General features: G+C 39.1%; 1 protein-coding gene across 5 annotated transcripts in view; it reads left to right on the top strand.

The window, feature by feature from the left end:
* tcf4 (transcription factor 4) overlaps window positions 1-25,513 on the top strand; it is a 248,444-nt gene that overhangs the window by 51,411 nt on the left and 171,520 nt on the right. For all 5 annotated transcript variants that reach the window (XM_069706317.1, XM_069706353.1, XM_069706335.1 and 2 more), the window contains 2 exons: window positions 11,130-11,185; window positions 13,527-13,602. In XM_069706317.1, coding sequence (XP_069562418.1) covers window positions 11,130-11,185; window positions 13,527-13,602 — 132 coding nt within the window. The remainder of the gene's footprint in view (window positions 1-11,129; window positions 11,186-13,526; window positions 13,603-25,513) is intronic.

Here is a 25,513-nt window from a genome sequence, read left to right on the forward strand (position 1 = left end):
AGTTGTGTGGCCCAAAATTACTTTGAAAAGAATGACGTGTTTTAATGTAAGATTTAAGCTACATAAATTGAAACTGCACTCGAGACGGGTTTGATAACTTCTGTGGCTCACTGACAGCGATGACATTTACTTGTACATAATTGGAGCCAGAGTTATGCATTTTAAAATGAAAACGTGTTGGTGGAGCATAGGTATAAAAATTTGTTACCAAATTAGAAGACATTTTTAATGCAAGATACTTCCAAGTCGGTCCGTCATAAAACCTAAATATAACTAACTGATACTTTTTTCAGGACCTTACTTTGAAAAATGTAAAAAAAAAAAAATTCTACATGACCTCTTTTAGTTAAGAATAGAAGCTAATGTCCAGTGCTAATTGTCTCACAGCAAACAGTCATACAACTTTGAGATCTTCAACTTGTGCTCAGTCTTATCTGGTTGGGTGAGGTCTTGTTGGGTCTTGGGCCTGCATGTCAGTATAGCCATCAACCGAGGGCCCAAATGGACCCAGGTGTATGAACTCCTTCCATTTCCAATTGCTTTTATTGTACATAGATATAGGACTTTCCGTTGTGTGTTATAACTTTGTCGTTCAGCCACTGTGATCAGTTTTTTTTAGTTCCTATGACTTTACATTTGCTCTTTCTCATCATGGTTGCCTGTTAATCGATCAAATTAATCATATTGCTGTCAGAGGTCTCTGTGTGTTCAGCCCTGTTTGTTTTGGATTGCTTCTACTCGTCCTTCAGTCTGTATGGGTGGGGTCTGGTCACCTCACATCAAGTCTCACTTTTTTTGTTCAAATTAATGTATGTACGTTGAGTATGGATATAGTCTCGTGCAGTGCCATTTCAGATCTAATTCAAGCTTACTAGTCTTTATAAGATACTTAACACAGCACAGTTTGGATTTAAATCAGTAACTATCTGCTCAAGCAATCAATAAATCGGATTATGCATCTGATTAGATAGTCAATGCCAACTTTTAGTACTTGTCAGTTTTTCACACTCTTTAGGAAATTAGGGTTCAACAATCAGCCACATGAAGTTCAGGACTTTGACTCCAGTGTTAACATCTACAACCTCGTCACTTAGAAATTCCTGCAAATATGTTTGGAAGGAAGCATATGTTAAAGTATACAAAATATTTTTAAAGAACAAAGCAATGAAATGTTGATCTAAATGTATCTGCAAAATGTTTCCCTACAGTATCGGCTCACAGCAACTAAAGTATGATAAAAGTCTGTTTCTGATTCGAGTATGTTCTGATTGTCACAGCGCCTTTTTTAAATTGGTGAAAACCCATTAAAATTAAAGCATGAGCGTTTTCTGCATAATTTAAAACATCATTCTGTGTACATAACATTCTCTAAAAAATATATTTTCCACTTTAATCAATCCTCACTTTAATTACATATTAAGTTCTGATGAAAGCTTGTGGCTGTCTTATCTGGGCCATGAGTTCTGATCCACAAGTCTCTGCATTACAACATGTTCTTATAAGTATTCATGTTATGTTGATTCTGCCCACATTATCATCAAATGTCAATGTGCTAATTAGAAAGGGGAGGCTGTTGTACTTGGCTGTCGGAGCAAACATGGCACCCAGGTCAAGGACAGCAATGGCATGGAAAAGCATCATTCATCATTTTTATTTTTTTATTTTTTATTTCAACCTGAAAATACATCACCATATTCAGTCAGAAGCACCTCTACAACCTTCATCCCAAAATGACCCACACTATTGATAAGATATATTTGGGAGAATTTTACTTCAACTAAAATTGACACTTTTACTTCCTCCTCAACAATACTTTAAATTAGAGCGTAAATTGCAGCCTTATTGAAATAATGTAATTAAAACTGTTTTAAGAATGATCAACTCTACTAAATTTGATTCAACAGATAAAACACAACACATTTATTTTTGTCGAAGTACAAGGCAGCCACTTCATGAAATGTCGTGCATTCTGCAACCTTTGAAACATGGCGGCCGGTCCCAGTCTGTACTGGGACCTCTGGGGTGAAAAGGGTTGAAAGAGGTAAAACTAATTTGGGTGAATTTATGCCTCAGAGTGAGTTTGTGTACCTCACATTTCAATCACAATGTATGTTGCATGTTTATACACCTCAAGGTGATGTGTTTTTTTTCTCATCCAGACAGGATGTGTAGACACAGATGATATGTTAATGTCAGGTATAAACTGGGTCACATAGCCACTTGTCGATCTAACTTGGTTAAATATTTTAATGTATTCTTGTAGCCTCAAAATGTTCTTGGAAAAACAATATTGTGTATTTTTTCAATACAAAATATAAAAGTGAATAGACCCTCTGACAGGCGTTAGACTTTGTAGGTTTTAATCAGTCAGTTCTTATGTTTTGTGACCTTTGGGCTATTGAACAACCAAACTTTCTCTCAACAAAAACCCCAAACTCAAATCTGGAGACCCAATAACCGCCAATCATGGATGGAGTTTTGTCTTCCATCCACAGAAACCTATTATTGTATCAGATACATGCTGTTCAGTAGTCACCCCAATGATGGTCATTCTTGTCCTCTCCCAGTTTCTATGGTAACAAGATGTCAATAGATTTGGCATCTCCATCCTCATCCCCAACTGTCCTCTCGATCAGAGCTCTGTATCCACGGAGACGGGAGGAGAGGATGATTTTTTTTTTTCAAGCTTTGCTTATCAAAGTTCAGATGGAGTTGCCATCTGCTGCCATGCCTTGCTCAAAGGCTCCACAGGCAGGTCCCAAGAGAGGATGTTTTCTCTGTCAGTCCCAGGAATGCTTCTCTGACCCTGATGTATTGGTGTTAGGAAGGGAAAGTATGCAGGTAAAGTGAAGGTGAGTTAAAAGGAAAGAAGAGAGGAAGGGGGAGATGAAGTTGAAAAGAAATGTGGCGTAAGAATGCCAAGAGCAGGGGAGACATGAGTGAGGACTGAAGGAGAGATGAACATTGAGAAGGAAAAAAGGGAGAGAATGTGAAAGAAAGCACTTACAGTCAGAAAAGGAGGGAGTGGCAAATGAAAGATAAAATGAATAAAAGAAGTATTAAAAAGAACTAAAATAAAGAAAGTGTGAAGGAGAGAGCATAAGATTAGAAGAGTAAAGTAGACAGAGATACGCTGAGATAGAATAGCTTCAAGAGATTGAATGGAAGGAAATAGGTTGGGAAAAAATTGAGAAAGGAGAGAAGTGATGCATAGAAAAAATAAAATATGGAAGAAGAGAGGTAACAAAAAAGGACAGGCAGCAAAGTAAATAAAGAGGAAAGAGAAGGGAGTAATGGAAGGCAAGAAGAGAAAAAAAGGAGGAAAACCAAAAGAAGTGATAAAGGCAGAAGAGAGACAAATATGGAAAGATTTGAGAGAAGAAGGAAACGAAGATGAAAAGAAGAAAAAAGGGGAAGGAGGAAATGGAGTTAAAGGAGGAGGAGGAGGAAAGAAAAGAAGGAAGCAAGGGAAAGAAAGAAAGAAAGAAAGAAAGAAAGAAAGAAAGAAAGAAAGAAAGAAAGAAAGAAAGAAAGAAAGAAAGAAAGAAAGAAAGAAAGAAAGAAAGAAAGAAAGAAAGAAAGAAAGAAAGAAAGAAAGAAAGAAAGAAAGAAGTTGAAGAGAGAGAGAATGTTCCAATAATGTAACAAAACAGGACATGGTCTACTTCCTGAATGTGACCACTACATCACTTCCTCTGCTTGTCCAGTACCTCCTCCCCCTCCCCCCTCCACACTCACACACATGGGATTGTGGGTGTTAGACAGTTTAAGCTGCTTTAAAGGAAAAGATACAGAGATGTAATCTGACTCTTAATTCTTACTCTCATTTAGAGAGAGAGAGAGAGAGAGAGAGAGAGAGAGAGAGAGTGTGTGTGTGTGTGTGTGTGTGTGTGTGTGTGTGTGTGTGTGTGTGTGTGTGTGTGTGTGTGTGTGTGTGTGTGTGTGTGTGTGTGTGTGTGTGTGTGTGTGTGTGTGTGTGTGTGTGTGTGTGTGCGTGTGATTACCCAGGTTCATAACATGAATGTAGCTCAGTGAAAGTACAAGGACCTTCCCTTTGCATTATATAAAATGAATAATTTAGATCTTTGTGTCTCTGTTGTCCTCCATTTTTTACGTCCCTCGTTCGTCCTTTATGTCACTCTTCTGAACATCACATCCTCTGTTTATCACATCTCTCCTCTTCTTTTTGCCTCTTTACTTACCTAATGTCCTTCATGTATCTCTCCTCTTCTTCTTACCTATCTTTATTCTCTTCTCTTTGCTAACTAAGCCTCATCTTTCCTTTCTCTCTCCTTTCCTCCTTTTCCCCCTCTCCTGTTATTCTTCCCTTCTTTCACCTCCTTGTTTCCCTTCTCCTTGTTTTCTGTCTTTATCTCTTCCCTCCTCACCTTCTATTGCCTCTCCACTCCTTGTTTCCTTTCCTTGTGTCTTCCTTACTCTCTGCTCCTGTCTACCTCTGTTAAAACCGGTACTTATTTTCTGAAAAAGAAATGTTTAGAAGTTTCAGCATTTTTCATGCGTTTTTCAAGCTGAGTTTGTTTTCTTCTTTTTATTTTGCTGTTGTTTAATCAGTGATGATACGCTGCCTCAATTTCCTGTAATTAATCCATAAGTCCAAACCATCGAGAAAGTCTTTTGACACTACACACGAAGTGACCAGTGGTTTAGTTTGATCTAAAATGAGACCTTTGGCCCGAACCGGGGTCCGAGACACCTTTCACAACTGCTCTTTGGGTTCAAAGCAAATTCAAAAGTTGCAAGGTCCATAACAAACAAGGTAGGTGTGAAAGCACTCTAAGGCATCATGTCCACCAAAGCATTATTGTCTGAGCGCAGCATGTTTTTTTAAATAGTATTTTATAAAAAACCAAAGTGTGACGAGGCGCTGAGCGTTTTTCGGTGCTGAGCGTTCAGCGTTGTTCACTGCTCGCCTAGAGTTGAAAAATGTTCAACTTTGGGTAAAATGCTGCAATCTTCACTGTCAATTGTTATACAGCTGTCCAATCACAGTTCAACAGGAGCGGGACAAATACCATAAAGCCCCAACATCATATATTTTTCACCTCTGCTCATACCTCAGACAAATGGAGAGATGCTCCTCCAAACTGATTTGTGTCTTTATTGAAATGAAAGGTCTGATTTTCTAGAGCAACCCTCAAAATGCATCTTGGTCATACGAAACTACTCCTTAAACTTCAGATGTTCCAAAATATAATGAGCCCACATAGACCGGTGGGTATGTCCTCTCTCCTTACAAGCCTCAGTCTTCTCTTCATCCAGAGCGAGTACTTTACTATGTGATGACATTTTTACACTCTTTGTGCAAAAGAAATCAAATCAAATCAAGTCAGTGGAAATGGAATGGCTGAAATAGGTTGTTGAAAAACAAATCCTAAAATATGCTGAAGTTGTCGTCGAATAACAAATATTGAATCAAGTGAAAGTAAGAGTTTAAGTGTAATAATGAGTAATCATTTGAGGTTGAGGTGTTTAAAAGGAGCTGGTTTGTCAGTTTCAGCTTGAAGATTGAAAGAAACTGCATGTAAGAGGTGAAACAAAACTTGAAAAAATATAATATAACAAATATTAATTTAAAAAAAAAACTGTTCAACTTTTTATTCACAACATATGTGCAGAAATAATTTAGTTTTATTTCCATTCACTTCAGTAAAGTTAGTTCTCGTGGAGCAGCATCTATTAGCTATTTGTTGAACTGCAGCACTTAAGGTCTGACAACAGATACTTACACTTTATCACTGCAAAATCAGCTACCAGAAGGTTTGGTTTGATTCTCATTTTGAGGTATAGCTATAATGTTAAGTCAATTCCAATAAATGTTGCCTTTCAGGCTGTTACAGATGGCTTCAGTCATTACCTTAGAAAAGGTAGTGTTTCAGATGTTCTCAGAAACTCCTTGATTACACAGCAGAGTTTGGCCAAAAAAAAGAGTGTTAGGAGTATCTTAATTGAATATGAAGGTCAGGAAATGGATTTCTTTTTTGTTCTTTTTTAAATAATTATTGCGATTCATCTGTTGTCTTTCATTAAATCTCTGTACAGAGCTTAGTTTTCATGTTTCATGTGAGTGTTTTAGTCACAACGAATGAAACCAATCATCCTTTTTTTTTAAATTTTAGGACCATTTCATTGTTTTTGTGTGTTGGATTTGAAGAAGTTCTTTAAAAAAAAAAAAAAAGGCAGATAACAGTTAGGACTGTTCCTGATCACCACACAGTGTTTGACGTGTGTGTGTGTGTGTGTGTGTGTGTGTGTGTGTGTGTGTGTGTGTGTGTGTGTGTGTGTGTGTGTGTGTGTGTGTGTGTGTGTGTGTGTGTGTGTGTGTGTGTGTGTGTTGGGGGTTGGGGCAGGCCTGTAGTTAATTATAGAGTTTGGTTTGGAGACCAGATGAGAACAGTGGGGCTATAGAGCTGACACAGGTGCACGCACACACACACACACACACACACACACACACACACACACACACACACACACACACACACACACACACACACACACACACACACACACACACACACACACACACACACACACACTTGATGTTCTCACAACATAGCCACTGTCCTCATTTCTGTCAATCAGAGTCCATTTATTACAATCAACACATGTATATATCTGTGTAAGTGGGGCAGTCTTCAGTTGCCAAGATGCTTTCACATCACATATTCTATCGGGTTGTTGCAAAAGAGCAGTCTTCATTTTACTTTTTACATTGGGCACGCTGGGAAACCTGTAACATATCGATGAAAGACTTAAATCGGTCGTTTCCATGTTTTCACCACTAAACTAGTTAATATATCTAACCCTTTCAGGAGGGTTGTGGTTAGAAACCTGGACAAGATGTTCACTCCCAGTGAAGTTTGGACACCTTCAAGTCAGTTCATTATTAAGCCCTAGCAGTTCTCCTCTTCTTATTGGTCTCCCTCCGTAGTGTTTTGTTTTGCATCAATTCGACCATTAAAGTCTGATTCATGCAGTCTCCTCCTAGCAGTCATTATTCACAGTTTCCTTGCCCATGACCCTGTAGGAACTGATATTATGAAGAAAACATTATTCTTTGCACCTAATAACTCAATTATTTCCATGTCTGGATGTTAAAGATTATTCTCCCACTGCGTTGTCTTAAACCTGATGGACGGTGTATGAATAGAGTGAGATGCTAGTCATCCTACGTGGAAGTAAACACCAACAAAGGAAGTGAGCGAGCTAGTTCAGCCAGTCAACTGGAGCTGCTTCGCTCTGCATCACATGACACACCTTGTACTCCATAATCATCTAACATACACAACCTCCCAATTGTGCGGCCATTCACTTTCAAAGACACTGCTGACCAGTGTCAGTACGGCTTCCTTCAGCCTACTCCACCAGCCTGGTACCCAGCTGCAGGGTCCGCTGTAATTTCATTGTTTTATTTCAAAAGTAATGTGGTGCAGAATGAAATGAGGATAGAAAACAACACAAAAGATGCAAACTCTATTTAAAATCTATATATTGGTCTGCTGTGTGTTGCATGATAAGAAGTATTATATTGGTGATTTGACATGTTTCATAGACAAACTTGACGGGTCTTTATTTACGCAAATGCGAACAAAATTGTTTTTAATTTTAAATAATATAAAGAGTAGGTAGCTCAATTGTAAAAGAACGGGTACAGGCCTGTTTTTGTCCTCAGTGATCACACACACACACACACACACACACACACACACACACACACACACACACACACACACACACACACACACACACACACACACACACACACACACACACACATACATGGGCTAACTGTATTAATAGGAGTCTGTTTTGTGTCAGGCAGGTCTTAATAGGATCAGTGTGAGAGACATGGGGCTGTCTGTCAGTCTAAGTTCATTAACTGATGATAGATAACCTGCACTGTGTGTGTGTGTGTGTGTGTGTGTGTGTGTGTGTGTGTGTGTGTGTGTGTGTGTGTGTGTGTGTGTGTGTGTGTGTGTGTGTGTGTGTGTGTGTGTGTGTGTGTGTGTGTGTGTGAGAGAGAGAGAGAGAGAGAGAGAGAGAGAGCGAGAGAAAGAGGTATGTATGTGTGCTTTTGGGAGTGTTTTTTACCTGCTTGTGTGTAAATTCTCTCTCTCTCTTGTGTAATTTATAGCCCTCAATCGGAGGCCTTATCAGGTGCAGGACACATGGACGCCTCCTTCTCTCCTCCTTCTCTCCTCCTCCACATCTTTCAACTTCTGCACACCAACATGTATTTCCTCTCCTCCTCTTCCTTCTCCTCCCTCTCATCCAATCTTCCTCTCCTCGTACTTTTCAATAGAGAAGGATGCTTTCTTTAATTGCTGTACCCATCATCCTCTTCCTGCACATCTTCACCTCCACTTCTGCATGTGGATCTGCTGTCTTCAAACTTTTCTCTCCTACTTTTAATTGTTCTTCATCTTCGCCTCTCCGGTTTTCAAACAGACATTTTTTTACTGGACAAAAATATCTGTTGCCTAAGTAGTAAAACAAGGCACAAAATATGTGACTGTAACACATCCCTATTACATTTTGTAGTAAATATTGATTGGCTCATTACTACTACTACTATGGATGACAGTTCCAGTGACATCTGGTTAAAACAACTCCTCTCATTCAGTACCCCAGTTAACAGTTCACTGGTTTAGATTTAGTAGTGATAAATTATTTCAAGTCATTACAGTTTTTTGTTTACATATCAGTTATTGTGATTGTGATGGTCATCATTTGTGTTCCCTAAATCCGCTGGACCAACATTGTGTTCCCTAAATACCAAAAGTTAGGCATATGTAATGTGTAGATGTGTTCTCGAACATTGAGTGTTCAAAGTACGTGTTCCTTAATTTCATATCATTAACTGTCTGTTCGCTAAATCCCAACAATCGCGTGTTCCTGAAATTCATCTGATAAAGTGTTTCCAAAGTTGGAAGAATTGAGTTTGTGTTCCCTAAATCAAATTGATCAAGTGTTCCCTGACAGTATTTGTTTAAAATGGCTAACAGTCATTCCATAAATCCATGCTAACTGTGGCTCCTAAGTGAATGTTCTCAAAATGTTACTGCTTTTCCTGAATCCAGTTTGATAAAATGTGATCGTCAAATCCAGCTAGTGCAAGTATGTTTCTTAAACACAACTGATGATGGTATTTGTTTTAAATTTTCATTTTGAAGAAACAGTTATTTCCTCAACCCATATTATTGTTGAACGTGTGTTAACAGCTTTTTAAATTCAGCCTGTCCCTCAATCCAATTTACCATTAAGTGTTTTCTTGTAATTTCGCTAAACCTGCATAAGTTGTATTCTATTCTGAGCTCTTTTATTCTGTTGCATTCTATTGTAGAAATAGCCCAAAGGTACTTTTGTCAAGGTAGAGACTTTTGGCTTCATTCCAAAAATCGTTTTGTAACTGAGCTGGTTTATTTCTATTGTGTTAACACACACACACACACACACACACACACACACACACACACACACACACACACACACACACACACACACACACACACACACACACACACACACACACACACACACACACACACACAGATAAGCTGACATTCCAAATGACTCGACAATGAATGTAAGCTGCTCACTATACACACACTGACACAAGACACAATGGAGAGCCTGTTGAAGGGAGATTTGTGTATTACAATGCATGAAACAACTGCGAATGTGTGTATTTGTGTGTGTTGGTGTGTGCGAGAGCAGTGTTTGCACATTTTATGCAATTTGGATGAACTGATCTACCTGTCATGTACAAAATATGTGTCTCTGCCTTCTGTGTCTGAGTTTTGTTTGAACTGAAATATCTTGACAACTTCTCGCTGGTTTGCCATTTAATATGGTACAAATGTGTGTCGTCCCCAGAAGATGAACCCTATTGACTTTTTATGAAACCTAAAGAAGTGTTAATGTAACACACCTTGTGGTATGATGCACTTGATATTTTAGTTTTCAGTGGAATACCTCAGCAGCTTTTGAAAGTATTGCCATGAAGTTTGGTACACACGCTCATATGCCCTCTCAGGATGAATTGTGTTGATCCCCTGACTTTTCATCAGGCACCATTATCAGGTCAATTCTGACCTCACACACCGGCCTGTCAGATATACAGTAACATCCTCATGCAGTGCTGTAACACTGGGATTAGTGGTCTGCATGAGGCTTAAAGGACCATTACATTTCAGAGAGGCACATTAGAGGCTCTACAATCATAGTCAATAATGTTTAATGACATTGAAAATGGATGTATAATGATTTATGCCACTGCAGTTGATTACAGACACAGTACAGTAATAATATAAAGAGTATTACGTGTTGTAGGTTCATGCTTATGGTGAAAGCGGTGAACTATATTGATTGTGAGAAAAATGCAAATCTGAGGACTACAAATATTAGATATATTATGTATATATCTTCCATAAAATAAGTATAAATAAAAGAACAAATGAATAAAAAAAAATCAGTGGTACTAGTACAATACATTTCATGTGGGTTACATTTCCTTGGTTATTTATTGCATTTAAAAACCTGCCGCAGTGCAGTGCAACGATGCTTCACCACCTTTTATCTGTAAGCGAGGGAACATATTCACAGTTGTCTTGATCCAGTTGAAATTCATTAATTTTTTGAAGTGCTTAAACATCCAGTGTCCTCTAAACGATACACAATACAATACACAGTAAAACAAATACAAAGGTCAACATTGTTACATTGATTTTCAAGTTGTATAGATTGATTTTACGTAACTAAAACAATAGAAATATACACTATTGTCTGATAACAGTGAATTCACAACCTCAGTAACAGCAACAACTTTAACATGCTGGACTTTTGCATATCAGATGTTTTTTTTTAACAAATACATTTTGTGGTCATTGGTTTTAGTTTCAATTATGTTGTTCAAGATTTAATTCTTTCCATTTCCCACTTTATCTTTTAAGCTTTTTGCTTGTCTTTTTACACCTCATGAATTTGGATTGATTTCCTTAAAACGCTTTATTTTAAACACTCATTAATGTTTTGTTGTGTCACGTCTCTTGTCATTTAAATATTAATCTGTCCTTCTCTCTTTCTCCCACCTCCACCTGTTCTCACAGATATGGAGGAGAGGACAAGTGCAGCATCATGGGCGAGTGGAAGTCGTTCCTCAAAGGTAACACATTACTACAACTATTAACAACTTCTACTAACGCTAAATACTTTTGCTTTTAGTGCTATTATTGTGGATTACTAACATGAGTGATACTTCTGATACTGATTCTGGTATTAATACTATGATGGCAAATGTACTGGGGATGTCCTGAACCAACCAGCAGACATTTACCTTTTTGACTTTGTTTTTATGAGAGAACCAGAAAGTTATTCACCTGTAACTGATATTTCGAGCAGGGGATTGTTGTTCATCTAAGTCTAAAAGCGCTCAGACTGTCAGCCATCTAGCAACATTGTCTGACTCACCAGTTTTCTGCTATATACATACAGTACCTTACATAGGGAGACCTGAGCAGCAACAGCAGAGTTTAAACTCGTTGATTAGAATAATTAGAATCATTTGAAGTTTGCTTATTACTCAGGACAATATCCTGTAAGGGTCTTCTACAGGCTGCTTACTGAAATAATTAGGCATGTGAGGAGAGAGGTTATACAGAATGAGATTGTAGAGATGGATGTATTTACACATTTTTAACATGTGGTTAAAGATGTCTATTAATCTCTAATATGAATATATTGTACTTCTGTTTAGCTTTTTCAATTATAGAAAATGATCCAGTCTGCCCCAGACACACAGAGTGGCGAAATGTAAATGCATACACGCACTGATTAGTCAAAACCTTAATTACCACTCGTTCCTAATATCCTTTTGGTACTTTGAGGTATAGACTCTACAAGACCTCTGAAGGTGTCCTGTGGTACCTGTACCTGGTAACAGGTCCTTTCAGTCCTGTAAGCTGTGAACTGCAGTCACCGTGAATCAGACTTGTTCCAGGAGATTCCTCAACCCCTTGTAGATGGTTCATGGCATGTCCCCCCTTAGACCAATGTCAGTTTGATGGGAGCACCCTACAAACCATTCTAGGGCCCAATCCTGATTCTCCCGTTTGGCCCTATCCCTTGGCCCTACCCTTCCATAGGGTAGGGTGTCCCACTTCTTTTGGGGATTGAGGGGTAGTGGACATCTAACCTTCCAACGGAGTTTAGATGTATGCTCATAACATAAATAAATGTTGTATTTTTTTCAAAAATATTTTTGCAATCTGAAAGCGCAGTTTTGCAATAATAAAGCTCTTTCTGTTTGTGAGCATTACTAGCAAATTCTCTGAGATACACTATACTGTAAATGTACATAAATGTAATCATAACATTCAAAGGCCTACACACTTATTAATAATTAATTTAGGACTACTGTTGAAGCAATGAGTGGTGTCCCATTTCTTTAGGTTAAGACTACTACGCTGTAACATAGTAACTGAGCTTGGGGCAGCATTTGTGAACACTGCATTCACATCTCATCACCTTTTAAGTTGATCTGAGAAACTTTTTTGCAAAGAGTTGAATGTTTTTGTCGTCTCCAAACTCTTGAGGAAAAAACTCTTTAGCTGCTCTACTGTGATGGCCAGCAATATGCTTGCTGTTCCTGTCAGCTATTTGGTGCTGGTGGAGTTGGGCACAGGGGTTTTTAGAGCTTTTTTTCCCCCTCATATCAACTGCCTGTTGCAGCCAAAAATGACTTTATTATGGTGGTAAAAGTGAACCAAAATAGTAAATTTACAGACCAGGCAATTAAAGAATGAACTGAAACTCACTCTAACAAAAGCCGTTACACTGGGACAATCCTGAAACACTCCAACGTGGACTAAACCCGATTTTAGCCTGTTGCCTGCTGGATCCGCTCCAGAGAAGGCTTAGTCCTGAAATTGTCCTGAGATCCCCTGAAAAAGGACTAGACATGGTGCTAGAATCTTGAGTGAGTGACTGAGTGAAACAGGGCAACAGTAAAGCTGCTGCTTAGTGTTAAAAAGTAGTCGAGTGACGCATCGTTCTTAAATGTTCACATCAGTTAAAGACATATAACCCAGGGTGAACATGAGTACAATATGAATTGTATAGCATTGGGCTCAGTTCAACCCTGACTTAACGATGTGTGTGGGCAAAGAATATGCACCATGAAAAGCCTAATTGTATATTTAGGCTTTTCATAACAAGCTAAAATTACTGATGCTGGCTGCAGGTTCATAATGAACAGACATCATGATTGTGACAATCTTCTCATCTCTTGGCCACATTGCATATCCACATATTTCAAAAAATGTCAAACTCTTGGTGTGTTCTGTGCTGCTGAATGTGAAAAGAAAATATAAGAGTCTCAAATCAGACCATCCAGCAGTATCTCAACGAGTAGTGTCACTGCTACTGATGGTGACACTGATATTAATACAGTAACACCAACATGATGGAATAATAAAACTCATTGCTCACTGTGTCTCCCTCTCCAGAGTTATGCGGATGGGTCTCAGTACATGGCATCACATGACAGCCTCTCACCGCCGTACGCCAATTCCAGGCTAACAGGTATGGTACATCAAAGTATGTGCGGTATTATGTTAAAGTCTTCTTGTTTCCTGCCATTAAGTTTGGCTTCACTGCTTTGTTGGGCTGTGTGTGTGTGTATGTGTGTGTTGTGTGTGGGCATAGAATTAGTGAAACACTCGTGTACATTGGAGGAGACAGGTCATCTGGCATGCAGTTTCTCTCTCTCTTTCTCTTTTGGCCTGCTGTGTGGAAAAACGCCAGGCTGTGTGTGCTCATTTACCCATGATGCTCTCTGCCTCTGGCTCTCTCCGATGTGGCGCCAGTTGTGAGCAAATGGCCACTGACACAGATAATCTGCCTCTCGCTCTTTCTCTCTCTCTCTCTCTCTCTCTCTCTCTCTCTCTCACTCACACACACACACACACACACACACACACACACACACACACACACACACACACACACACACACACACACAGTCACACAGACACACACACACACACACACACACACACACACACACACACACACACACACACACACACACACACACACACACACACACACACACACACACACACACACACACACACAGAGCTTAATTACCTTTGACTGGATGCATCAAATATGGAAGATGTCAGCTCTCAGCTCTCTGACTACCTGCTCTCTTTCTATCTCTCACTCTTCCTTTCATTTTGTTTTTGTTGTGCTCACACTTATCTTGTGAAGCATTAGATGTTAAACCTGTCATTTGAAGCCACAGAGACTTCAAACAGGTGTGTGTTTTAGGCCTACGTGTTTATTTTGTGTTTACATGTGTTTAGAAAGGGATGCACTGTATATTTGATGGATGTTTTTAAAGAAGACAAAAAGACAAACCTCTGCCAACAGGAGCGATGGCATCATTTCTGTATACACAGTATAAGAGGATAAATCAAAAAGTTCAGAGACTTGACGTTCTTGTGCGCAAACACTGCACATCACATGCATGAAGCATGGACAAGCAATAACCTTTGTAAGTAAATATTCCAGTGTTGTTGCTTGTTCAACATCAGCATCTGAGTTACACATTTTCTCCAATTTCTCCATGCAACTCAAACTTTGTGCAGAAAGTGCACATTAAAGTTGGTGTCAAATATTTGGAGTACAAAAAGAATCACAGATCTAAATCTGCTAAGTAGGGGTGGTGGGCAGCCACAATTGTATTGTCGTGGGCGAGAAACTTCAACACACTGTGCGTGAGGACATTATGTTGGAGAACCAAAGTGCCATTGTGTCACCATTCAGGTCGTTTGCAGTGGATGTTTTCCCACGTCATGGTTGAACTTGGTGTTGACATTCTGTTCCAGTGGAATTAATTCATGGTGCACAACTCCACGAGAAGAAAACCCAACTAGTTGCTCTCCTGTTGGATGATCCTTCTTCGGTTTTGGACAGTGATGTTCTGCCCCGCTGAAATGCAAATGTCACTCAAAATAACCTCTCCAAGCTCATTGCTTCATTGCTGTGGGCTTTATGAAGCTTTCAAGGGTCTTCATGGCCAATTTCCTGAGTTTTACACAGAATTTGAGGTATAGGCCCTCTGCTCGTGATCAGAAATGATAAGACTTACCCAGACCAGTGGTCACAAAATCGTTTGACTCAGATGCTGATATTGATGAAGCACCAAAATGATCAATACTTACTCATGAAGGTTATTGCTTCCCCCTGCACATCATGGTGCTGTGCTCCCTGTATGCGAAACAGGAGCAGTCTCTAAACTTTTAGATCCACCCTGGTATGGGAAAATGTGTATGGACACTGCAAATATATTGAGAGTTAATGAGCTCCAGTATGATGTTGGGTGATAGGGCCTGGCTTCTTGGCAGCATTTGATGGTGTTGAGGTTTGATGGAGCCTGCTAGTCAAATTCCTCTATGACAAACAAAGAAAATCTCTACCAGGGTCTGTTTTTGTGCACAGGGTGTATCATCTTGTTGAAACAGGAAAGGGTCTTCCTCAAGTTTGAAAAAAACAGTCGTGTATCAAACAAATATAACTGATTTAGAAAATTTAAACTTTTAGAGAAAAAAAGTGGCCTGGTTTTAAGTGGATGATGAATACTACACCAATTAACGAATGGTGGATTGATACAAAATTATGTCAAGTACTATTTTTCAGTTTTATTAAAATTATTATTCATGAGTATCCTAAATTGCCACAAACCTCACAAAACATTTAAGAGGACTTGCTTAATGGCTTTAATATGTGCACACAGTGTAAAGATCAAAAGTCAATGAATGGAACTTAGTTGTTGATTAAATCAACTCAAACTAAAGCGAAAAAAACCTGAAAAAATATGTTTCCTTTTATTATCACACTAACATAACAAAAGAAATGTAAAACTTCAGATTCCCATGATAGTGAAGTTCCTTGTTGGTGTGATCCATTGTGAGTGTGATGTGTTGTGACAGTGTTGTGATTATTGTATGTATATGCAGAGACAGAGAGAGAACAGACAATGCAGAGTCCCAAATGGAAATATTGTATTCTTCATCTGGCACACGGGCGTTGCAATTTACTTTGATAATGATAACACTAAGGGACAGAGACAGCCAGGGATATGGAACACACACATACACACATATACATACATATGCACGCACACACGCTCAAACACACACACACACACACACACACACACACACACACACACACACACACACACACACACACACACACACACACACACACACACACACACACACACACACACACACACACACACACACCCTATCATTGCCAAGAGTTTTCTAGAAATCATCCTCTGCTTTCTGTGTGACTATTCTAGTTCAACAGAACCAATTCTCTGTTAACTGCTCTGGTAAAATCAAATTGTCTTAGATGTTTGTATTGGCTTTTCTCTCTATATGTGTGTGTGTGTGTGTGTGTGTGTGTGTGTGTGTGTGTGTGTGTGTGTGTGTGTGTGTGTGTGTGTGTGTGTGTGTGTGTGTGTGTGTGTGTGTGTGTGTGTGTGTGTGTGTGTTGCGGTTTTTAAATAAAGGGTTTTTATTCATATCAATGCTGATGTTTTTCAGTTCTAAGTGTCGGAGCATGAACCAACATCTGAGGAGAAAATATTTATGACGTTTTGACTTGATGCTCAGTCTTGACCAAACAAACTCACTTTGAGTGTATGGTTGCTACGGTATTACTAAGGCATTATTAGGTGGTTATTCTGAAAATGATCGATCATCACTAAAGTAATGCTTTTACTACCTATTGGTGGCATGGTGCCATGAGGCTGGAATGTTTTCTCACGATTTAGAAACTGTTATTGTGTTTTTGTACTTGTCAAGGTGTTTAGATGGCTGCTATATATATATATATATACTGTATATACTGTGCATTTTATATTTATATTTAATATTTTTTACTGCTATTTTACTGCTGTTTTATTGCTTTTCTATTATTCTATTATTATCTTATTGCTTCTGTATGCTGCTGTAGCGAAAAAATGTCCCCTTGGGGATTAATAAAGTAACTACCTAACCTAACCTAACCTAACCTAACCTAACCTAACCTAACCTAACCTAACCTAACCTAACCTAACCTAACCTAACCCAACCTAAAAGGTTGGTTAAGCAGCATCAGTGTTTCCAAGTGGTCACGCGTGGTATTACAAAGAGAAACCCACAGCGCCAACTCAAAAAGCGTATTTTTTTCCAAGGACACGCACAACTCTAACAGCAAACAAGGTCGGGTTTTGCTTTCATTTTTGTGATGTCCTCGCGTTACATTGTGAGGACATCACGTGTTGTATGTTTCGCCAACAGTGGTTTGGGCAGTGGACTGCAGAACATGTAAGCACAACCAGCAACTAGAAACGTGTAGCTGAGCAGATGTCATTTTTGAGTCTGGTATCGAGTTCTTCTGAATACATATATGTATGCAATGGCATGATTGGTCGGGGCAAAGTTGTTTCTGGATGATTGATAAGTGGTTGCTTGTTTGTTGACCGACAATTGCAAACTGCTTGTTCTAGCATTGTGAGGTGGTTGCCATGGCGTTGTAGTTTATTTGTGCTCAGCTTTGCAGATGCTGGGGTGGTTGATTGACTTGCTTTGCTTGTTTTTGGAGTGTTTGCTACTATGTCACAAACCTAATTTGTGATTGTTTCATCTACTGTATGAGAGACAGTCCATGATGCTACTATGAAATGTTATGGGCTACTGTTTAAATGGAAATTCATTGACAAAACATCCTGCAGGTTGTTTCTTCTAGGGGAAACATGCTTTTAGAAAAAATGATACTCATCTTTGAGTGTACTTGTGTGTATGTATGTCTCATAAATTATTCCTTGATTTCAGGGCACAACCCCTTTGAAAACCTTACTAGATTATACATATGTGCTGCATTATATCATGTGGGTCATGAGTAGGTCAAGATGGATGACTAATTAAAGTAAAAGTATATCATTGATATAGAATTTAATTTGATTGTCAGAAATGTTATACAGGATACAATTAAGGTTAGAAGTTTCAGATAAAGCATTGTTAGGTTTCAACATAACATCACACCAACACGCAAATCTTTTTCAATGTCAAATGACAAGTTTATGTATCACTATAATAATACAACATACCCAGAGTTTGATTGTTGGAGAATTTAATGTAGTTTCCAGGCTGTTTATTTGTGCAGCCATTAGTTTTGGGAGAAGAGGACTGGCTGACAGAACCCAGAGGAACATCGGTTCCACTGCCCTGTGCCCTTACAGCACACAAACCCCAATGTGCAGTGTGAAATGTGCCAATAGATAATCAGCCAGTCTACGTGTATTTATGTATTTAAGGAGAGTATTTAAAGTAGCAGTGCATTGTGACATGTGCAGTCAAGACATCAAGTTCATCACACGTACACTTAATTTGAGAGAAGTTTGTTCCAAGCAAAGAGGAGCTGGTGTTTAAACGTGACATGACTCACAAATGGCCAATTTATTCTACAGCTTTGGTCGCACCTTATCAAAACAAACACCAGAGATTTTATAGGAACTATATCGTAAGCATCATTCTCAAATTCAGTTTAAGCGGTTCTTGTACATATAATCCCTTTCATTGTGTAGTAAATGACTCTGGTCTGTTCAGATTATGCTCAGGTTTGAGACACGGTGTAAACCACAGAAGAAAGATACACTTCAGAGTTTAATCAACCCACCGGAACATGTTGAGTTCAAACTCAGCCTCTCTCTCTCTCTCTCCCTCTCTAACCTTGTCTGTCTTTCTTAACCCCCCCCCCACCAACAGATTAGAGTGATGTTATGCTCTAGATAATCAGCGAAGGGATTAGTGTCATCTCAGCGACCCCACTAGATTAATCTGCCGCCACACACACACACACACACACACACACACACACGCAAGTACGCATTCATGCACGCACGCACACACACACGCACGCACGCACACACACACACACACACACACACACACAGACACACACACATTTGCACACAGTGATCTAGCAATCAGAGTTGTGTGTGTGTGTTCTATTTGTAAATGTGTATAGTTTAGTGATTGTTGGGTCTGTGTGTGAATTTCTGGTGCAAGTTTTTTTACGCGTGTGCATGTTTGTGGGTTTGAATGGTGTGTGTGCTCATTGTTGGCCGGTTACTGTGTCGGAATTTGAGTGTGGGATGTAAGCTTGTGTGTGTGTGTGTGTGTGTGTGTGTGTGTGTGTGTGTGTGTGTGTGTGTGTGTGTGTGTGTGTGTGTGTGTGTGTGTGTGTGTGTGTGTGTGTGTGTGTGTGTGTGTGTGTGTGTGTGGGAGTGCACCCTTGTGCAGTACTTGTCTGAATGTTTCAATGTTTGTGTTTGTGTGTGTAATGCTTGCTTTCATTTTTGTGCTATATGTGTGAATAAAGTAAATGATCATACTTGTATGTCTGTGCGTCTTTGTGTTTGGGTGAATATGAATGAGTGTATTTGAACTGTTTGTTTAAATGTGTGTATAAATGAGGTATTGTGATTCTAGCTTCCATGTGTGTATGTGTGTGTATATGTGGTTACACAGTATATGCTCCTGTGTCAAAACCTGTATGTAGTTGCTTGGCAGAGCAGGTGCACCACCCTGATACCCCCCCTACAATGTAACTGTCACCTACATTGTAAATGAGAGGCTCAGTGGTTTCAGCCAGTAAGCACATTCTGTTCTGTTATAAATAAACAATCTGATGTGGTTTCAGTCAGATTCTGAGGTACAACAGCTCCATTTTTGTTTCTACTGCTTCCATTTTGTCATGCAAAAACTCAATGTGGGGATGCATGTCTAAAAATTCCTCCTTGTCACAGTTTAAGCGTAAAATAAAGTTTTTTTTCGGGCATCAGTTTGTTCAGGCTACAGTGCGTCAGTGTGTTAAAGGAAAAATCCTCTTGTGCATGTTTTTTCTAGCTGAGCAGAAACACATGGAGCAGCATTAAATCGTCTGCAGCTATACTAGAAGCACATCGGCATGCCAATGTGCTTACTGCTTTAAAAGAAAAGTACATTCGTTTGCAGGTATTTTTGGAAAAATAATAATTTTGACAGACATGTAATTGTCTTGAAGTTGATCTTTTTACTTTCTATGAAAATTTGATTTAAAAATGTCCTGCAATGCAAAACAACCTGTATGTTATATGACAAAAGATGAGGACAGATGCATACAAAGTTTAGCTACTAATATGTCAATCAGATTGTGGTGTGTTTAAAAAAAGCATGAACTGTACAATATTGTAGATTGTGTATAAAACTGCAGCATTTAACAGAACTGTCGCTTGTATAAAAAGCGGTGTATAAACCTGATGATCTTGGCTCCCTCCTCCTCCTGTTGCTGTTGCTGTTGAAATGCAGTGAGTCAGCCGTCTGTCTCACCTTTGTGTGACCTTATTAATGAGTGTTGAGCCATGAGGCTGGACCCCCTCTGAGGAGGTCACATCTGGACACTTTATATAGAAATACATATCTGTGTCTTTCTCCCTCTGGTTTTCCTTCCTTTCTTCTCTCTGTTTCTTGCTCCGATTCATTTTTGTCACCTTTTCTGTTTCGGAGTCTGTCTTGTTTATCCTCTAGTTTTCCTTTTTTCTATTGTCACTCAATTTCCTTCTTGACATTTACTTAATATATTATACATTTTTCCCACTTTGTCTTCTTTTTGTTATTCTTCGTCATCATCCCCCCACCCCACCCCCACCCCACATTTTTGGTCTTTGTCTCTTTACAATCTCTAATTATATATCCTGATTATATCTTATTTTCATGTTCGTCCCTTTATCTTTCTATAAGCCTCCACACCTTTACCCATTTTCTCCTTCATGGAGACCCGACTCTCTTGTCTCCCTCTCTACCCCAGGAGCCCCTCACCTCAGCTGGGTGTGGTACCAAGGTCACCCCCCTGTCTCCCTGTGCTGGGTCTGTCTTTTTGTGTTCAGAATGTTTAAACAGAGAGGAGAGGAGAGGAGAGGAGAGGAGAGGAGAGGAGAGGAGAGGAGAGGAGAGGAGAGGAGAGGAGAGGAGAGGAACAAATAAGAGAAGAAAAAAGGAAAGTAGAGGAGGGAGAGTAATAGGAGAGAAAATAAGAAAAGGAGAGGAAGCATGGTGGAACAACTTCTAAAAATTAGAAAAAAAAACTAAAAACAAGGTTTTAGGGTTATAAAACCACTTGTTGGGACACGACCTATGTTTAATTAGGTCACATGATGACACCTGAGCCAGTGCTGTAAACTGAATGTTGCTGAAAGCGAACCTTTGAGTTTAGACTTTGGAACACAAAGTGTTCCCGAACACACAATTTATCAGTGTGATTTTCAGCAGTTAAAAAACACTATATGAAAACAGAAAAATACAGGAGCAAGTACAACCATGAGTAAAACCAGGTGCAAAATAATAAAACAGCAAGAATAAAAGATTACAAACATTGAAATGATAAGGTCATTTTTTTTGGAACATCCTCCATTTCCCCTCCATCCTCAATGACTTTCTGTCTTTTGTCTCAGCTGATGGAAACTGAACAGCCACCGTTTCATTCTGAGTATTTTGAAAGGATGTCATAAATTGATTAGTGCTGCATTGACTTCAGTGCATTAACACGGACACACAATGCAAGCCACTGCGGAGTATTTAGTATATTATTGTTTTGAAGGGGCTGTGTATCACTTGTAAATTGTCTGTGTAATTAGATCTGACATAGTAATAATAGGTCTCGTCAAGGCGAGAGGGTGGAGGGTGGAAATGTAAAACGTTCACTCTGAAAGGAGCAGTTCATCGCGGAGCACTTCGGGGTTCCTGATGGGGGGGAGGGAGATGGCCTGGAGTATTATATGTAAGAACAGTTTTATGTTTCTTGAAGAACTGTCAGAGTGAATAATCACTGTTTGAATAGAGTCAAAAAGGAGATAGTGAGGCTAAGGAACAGGATAATAAAATTACTGAATTACAGCCTCCTTAGCTGGATCAATGTGTTAATTTTCATGCTGCAAGGGTAAGCTGGATTTAAGCATTCAGAAGAATGTTGACAGGCTAAATAGTGATGATGCAGTGTGCAACATTGTAACCAAAAACCTCAAAGATGAGAGAAACCCAAAATCATCATCCTGCAACAAAGACATTTTGCATAAACCCCCCGAATAAGCTAGACATAATCATTCTTTATCTTTGATATGACTGAATGTGACAGATTCTTCAATAAGGACTAAACAACAGGGCCTATATAAGGAACTGGGAAGTGGGAATATATCCCACCTGTGAATGGGAGAATACACCTGAACGCTCATCAAACTGGGAACATCAAACTTTTCTAATGGAAGGCTTTTAAGAGCTATGAGAAAAAAGATTGATGTCACTTGACGAGGCAGCGTTTGTTGTGAAAGGTACCTTCACAAAATAAGGTGAATTTTAAAGGATTGTATTGCCTAGACTACCACATTGGCGAGCTGTGTTAAATGTTGAAAACAGCCGTACATGAAAATGTCTAGAAATGTAGTGCCCAAATAAGATTGACCTCCGAGTTCCATTTTGTTGATTTATACGGATGGTTACGAGGTTATTTGTTACTTTTCTGTAATCTGATGGCGGAAATAGAGCACATGTTTTGGGGACTGACATTTTGCCTGTCTCAACTTAGCAGTGAGATGTTTCCAAATGGGAACATTTCAAATTTTCAGCTGCCTGAATGCACAACAAGAATCACAAAACTGATACTACACAAAACTCTATTGGCAATGCTAGCACCTCTGAGAGGCTAAACGGTGGTGCTTTTAGCTAAATGATAATGTCACTGTGCTAACATGCTCAGTGTTAACATGCTAATTCTAAGTAAGTATAATGTAGGCTTAAGTGTATAAAGTACAGCTAAGACTGATGGGAACTTCAGTAGATACCCAGGTATTTAATCAGTGACCAAATTATTGGACAATTTAAGATGTTGACCTGATTATAGTGCTGGTGTGATATTTCACAGGATGGTGGTTCTGTAAAGGTAAAGAAAGGCAGCATCAAAGTCAGTGAGATTCACTCCTGATCATTGTTAATGTCTGTAATAAATTCCATAAATTGTGTGCAATATTTCAGTCTTGACCAAACTAAGTAACATTTTAAATCCAACTTCCAATACAGTGAGATAACATACAATGTAATTTTCCCAGAAGAGAAGTCACAAATTCCCTGGAGGTAATTATTTTAAAGCCACAAGAAAACATTGAACCCCCATCCTCATTGTTCAACATCAGGTAACGAAAAACCTAAAATGACACTGATTCCATTGGTAGGATGGAGTTCCTGACCTTAAATATGAAGAAATCTTCTGATGATAAACCTTTTTATGTCAGAGCTTCTTTGTAACTTCATGTAATCAGATATTTTGTGTATGAACATATAATGGGAAGTAATTACTGTATTTTCCTTGAGATAACGTGAGCATCGGCTAATATTAAATATGATATGATTATTCAATGTCATATCAAAAAATAATTGACTGTCTGTCTGTCTGTCTGTCTGTCTGTCTGTCTGTCTGTTTATTTTTCTATCTGTCTATTTATCCATCCATTTGTCTGTCTTCTCCATCCTCTGTCATCCATCCAGATGAGGCCCCTGGAGACCAAGCTCGGGTCACTCATGTTACACTGTGTGTGTGTGTGTGTGTGTGTGTGTGTGTGTGTGTGTGTGTGTGTGTGTGTGTGTGTGTGTGTGTGTGTGTGTGTGTGTGTGTGTGTGTGTGTGTGTGTGTGTGTGTGTGTGTTTTCCTGCCTCACTCTGTGTGTGTATGTGTGTGTCCTTTATCTTTCTATCACTGCATGTCTCTGCTGCTATGTGTGTGTACAACTTGTGTGTGAGTGTGTGTTTGTGTGACAGACTGTGAAATGGTGCGTAGTAGCACCTGGGCCCTTCAGTGTTGATTGATCGGCTTGGTCATGTGGAAGAGTCCCATCTGGCCAGCCACGCTACGGTGTGTGTGTGTGTGTGTGTGTGTGTGTGTGTGTGTGTGTGTGTGTGTGTGTGTGTGTGTGTGTGTGTGTGTGTGTGTGTGTGTGTGTGTGTGTGTGTGTGTGTGTGTGTGTGTGTGTGTGTGTGGTGGAGAGAGAGTGCTTGTTTGTGTGTAAGAGGTGAGAGAGAGATAGAGATGTGCAGCATTAAATAGTATGTTTATTGTGAGAGTAAGTGTGGAGAGAGAGAGCTCTTCAGTTATAACTGTGGCTCCCAGAGGCCAAAGATGAACTGTATTTTATCAGAGAGACACACAGGGCCTACATTCACATTGCAGGCATTAAAGGAAAATGACTCTATTTTGTTGTTGTTGTTGTTGTTCTTTAAACCTAGAATGTTGTTTTCATATTTAGTGTGTTGGTTCTGAATAACTTCATAGTAGTAATAATACAGGTAGTAAATATATTGCTTTTTCAACTTCTTGTGCTCCCCCCTATGTCAGCATAAAATTATGATGCAGCTTTAGACATGCGTTGGATTACATTTGTGTGTCCTTATGTGTTGGATGCCTCCACTGGTAACCTTCGTCAGCTGTCTTTTTTTGTACTGGAGTATCACCAAAATCACCATGTAGCTAGACCACAAATGAAGGAGATTTTTAATCAGATGTATATGAGATTTAGAACCACGTAAAATGGTGTAAATCTGAAATTATTTCATGCTGACTCTTGTATTAAATAAACAAGTCTGAGTTTCGAAATGGAGAACGGCAAAATGAAAATAAAGAGACAAAAAGACAGAGGCAGACAGACAGGGAGAGAGAAAGACAGAAAAAGAGACAGTGTGTGTTTTCTGAAACGAAGCCAACTGATAATTAATGCCTCTGACATCATGGTGCTCTAATTAAGCCTGGCATTCATTAAGCCAAGTGAGGGGGGTGTTCGTTAGTGGCTTTTGGAGGGGGGATTTGTTAAGTCTTCATTGTTACTCTTTTTAGACAATAGTGAAAGAGAGAGGTGAGGAGAGACATGGATAGTACTGGACCTTTAGGTGTGGGAACAGCTTCTGGCAGCAATATTTAAAGTCACCAGCTTATGGGCAATGGTAACCATAAATGGCTAATTGTCCACGTGTCGAACTTTTCCATCACAACAGAACCAAACAGAGACAGTTATTTCCGTTTAGATACCCATCATTTAATCAGTGGACCATCTGATTGGTTCACTCTTCAAGTGTCAGCTAGATGAGAAAGAGATAATCAGATCAGCTAATTGTTTTATTACAAACACATCCGACTACCTAAGTACAGTGTGTACATCACTAGTTGTGAAACAATAATTTCATTGCTACCCTGCTACACTTTGAGCTACACTTTGAGCTTCAGTTTGTTGAGCTGGGTTTTTCACTACAGTGACATGTTTCAGAGTATAATTAGGCAGCACGTTTTTTGTAATGAGCTAGTTAAGAAGTCACCAAAGGACTAAGCTAAGCAAATCTTGAAAACAAAAATGAAGGGA

This window comes from Brachyistius frenatus, unplaced genomic scaffold (genome assembly GCF_029030835.1).
Source record: "Brachyistius frenatus isolate BFR_SWC_R1_liver_20210118 unplaced genomic scaffold, ASM2903083v1 Contig_3, whole genome shotgun sequence".
In the NCBI taxonomy this organism is placed as follows: Eukaryota; Metazoa; Chordata; class Actinopteri; family Embiotocidae; genus Brachyistius; species Brachyistius frenatus.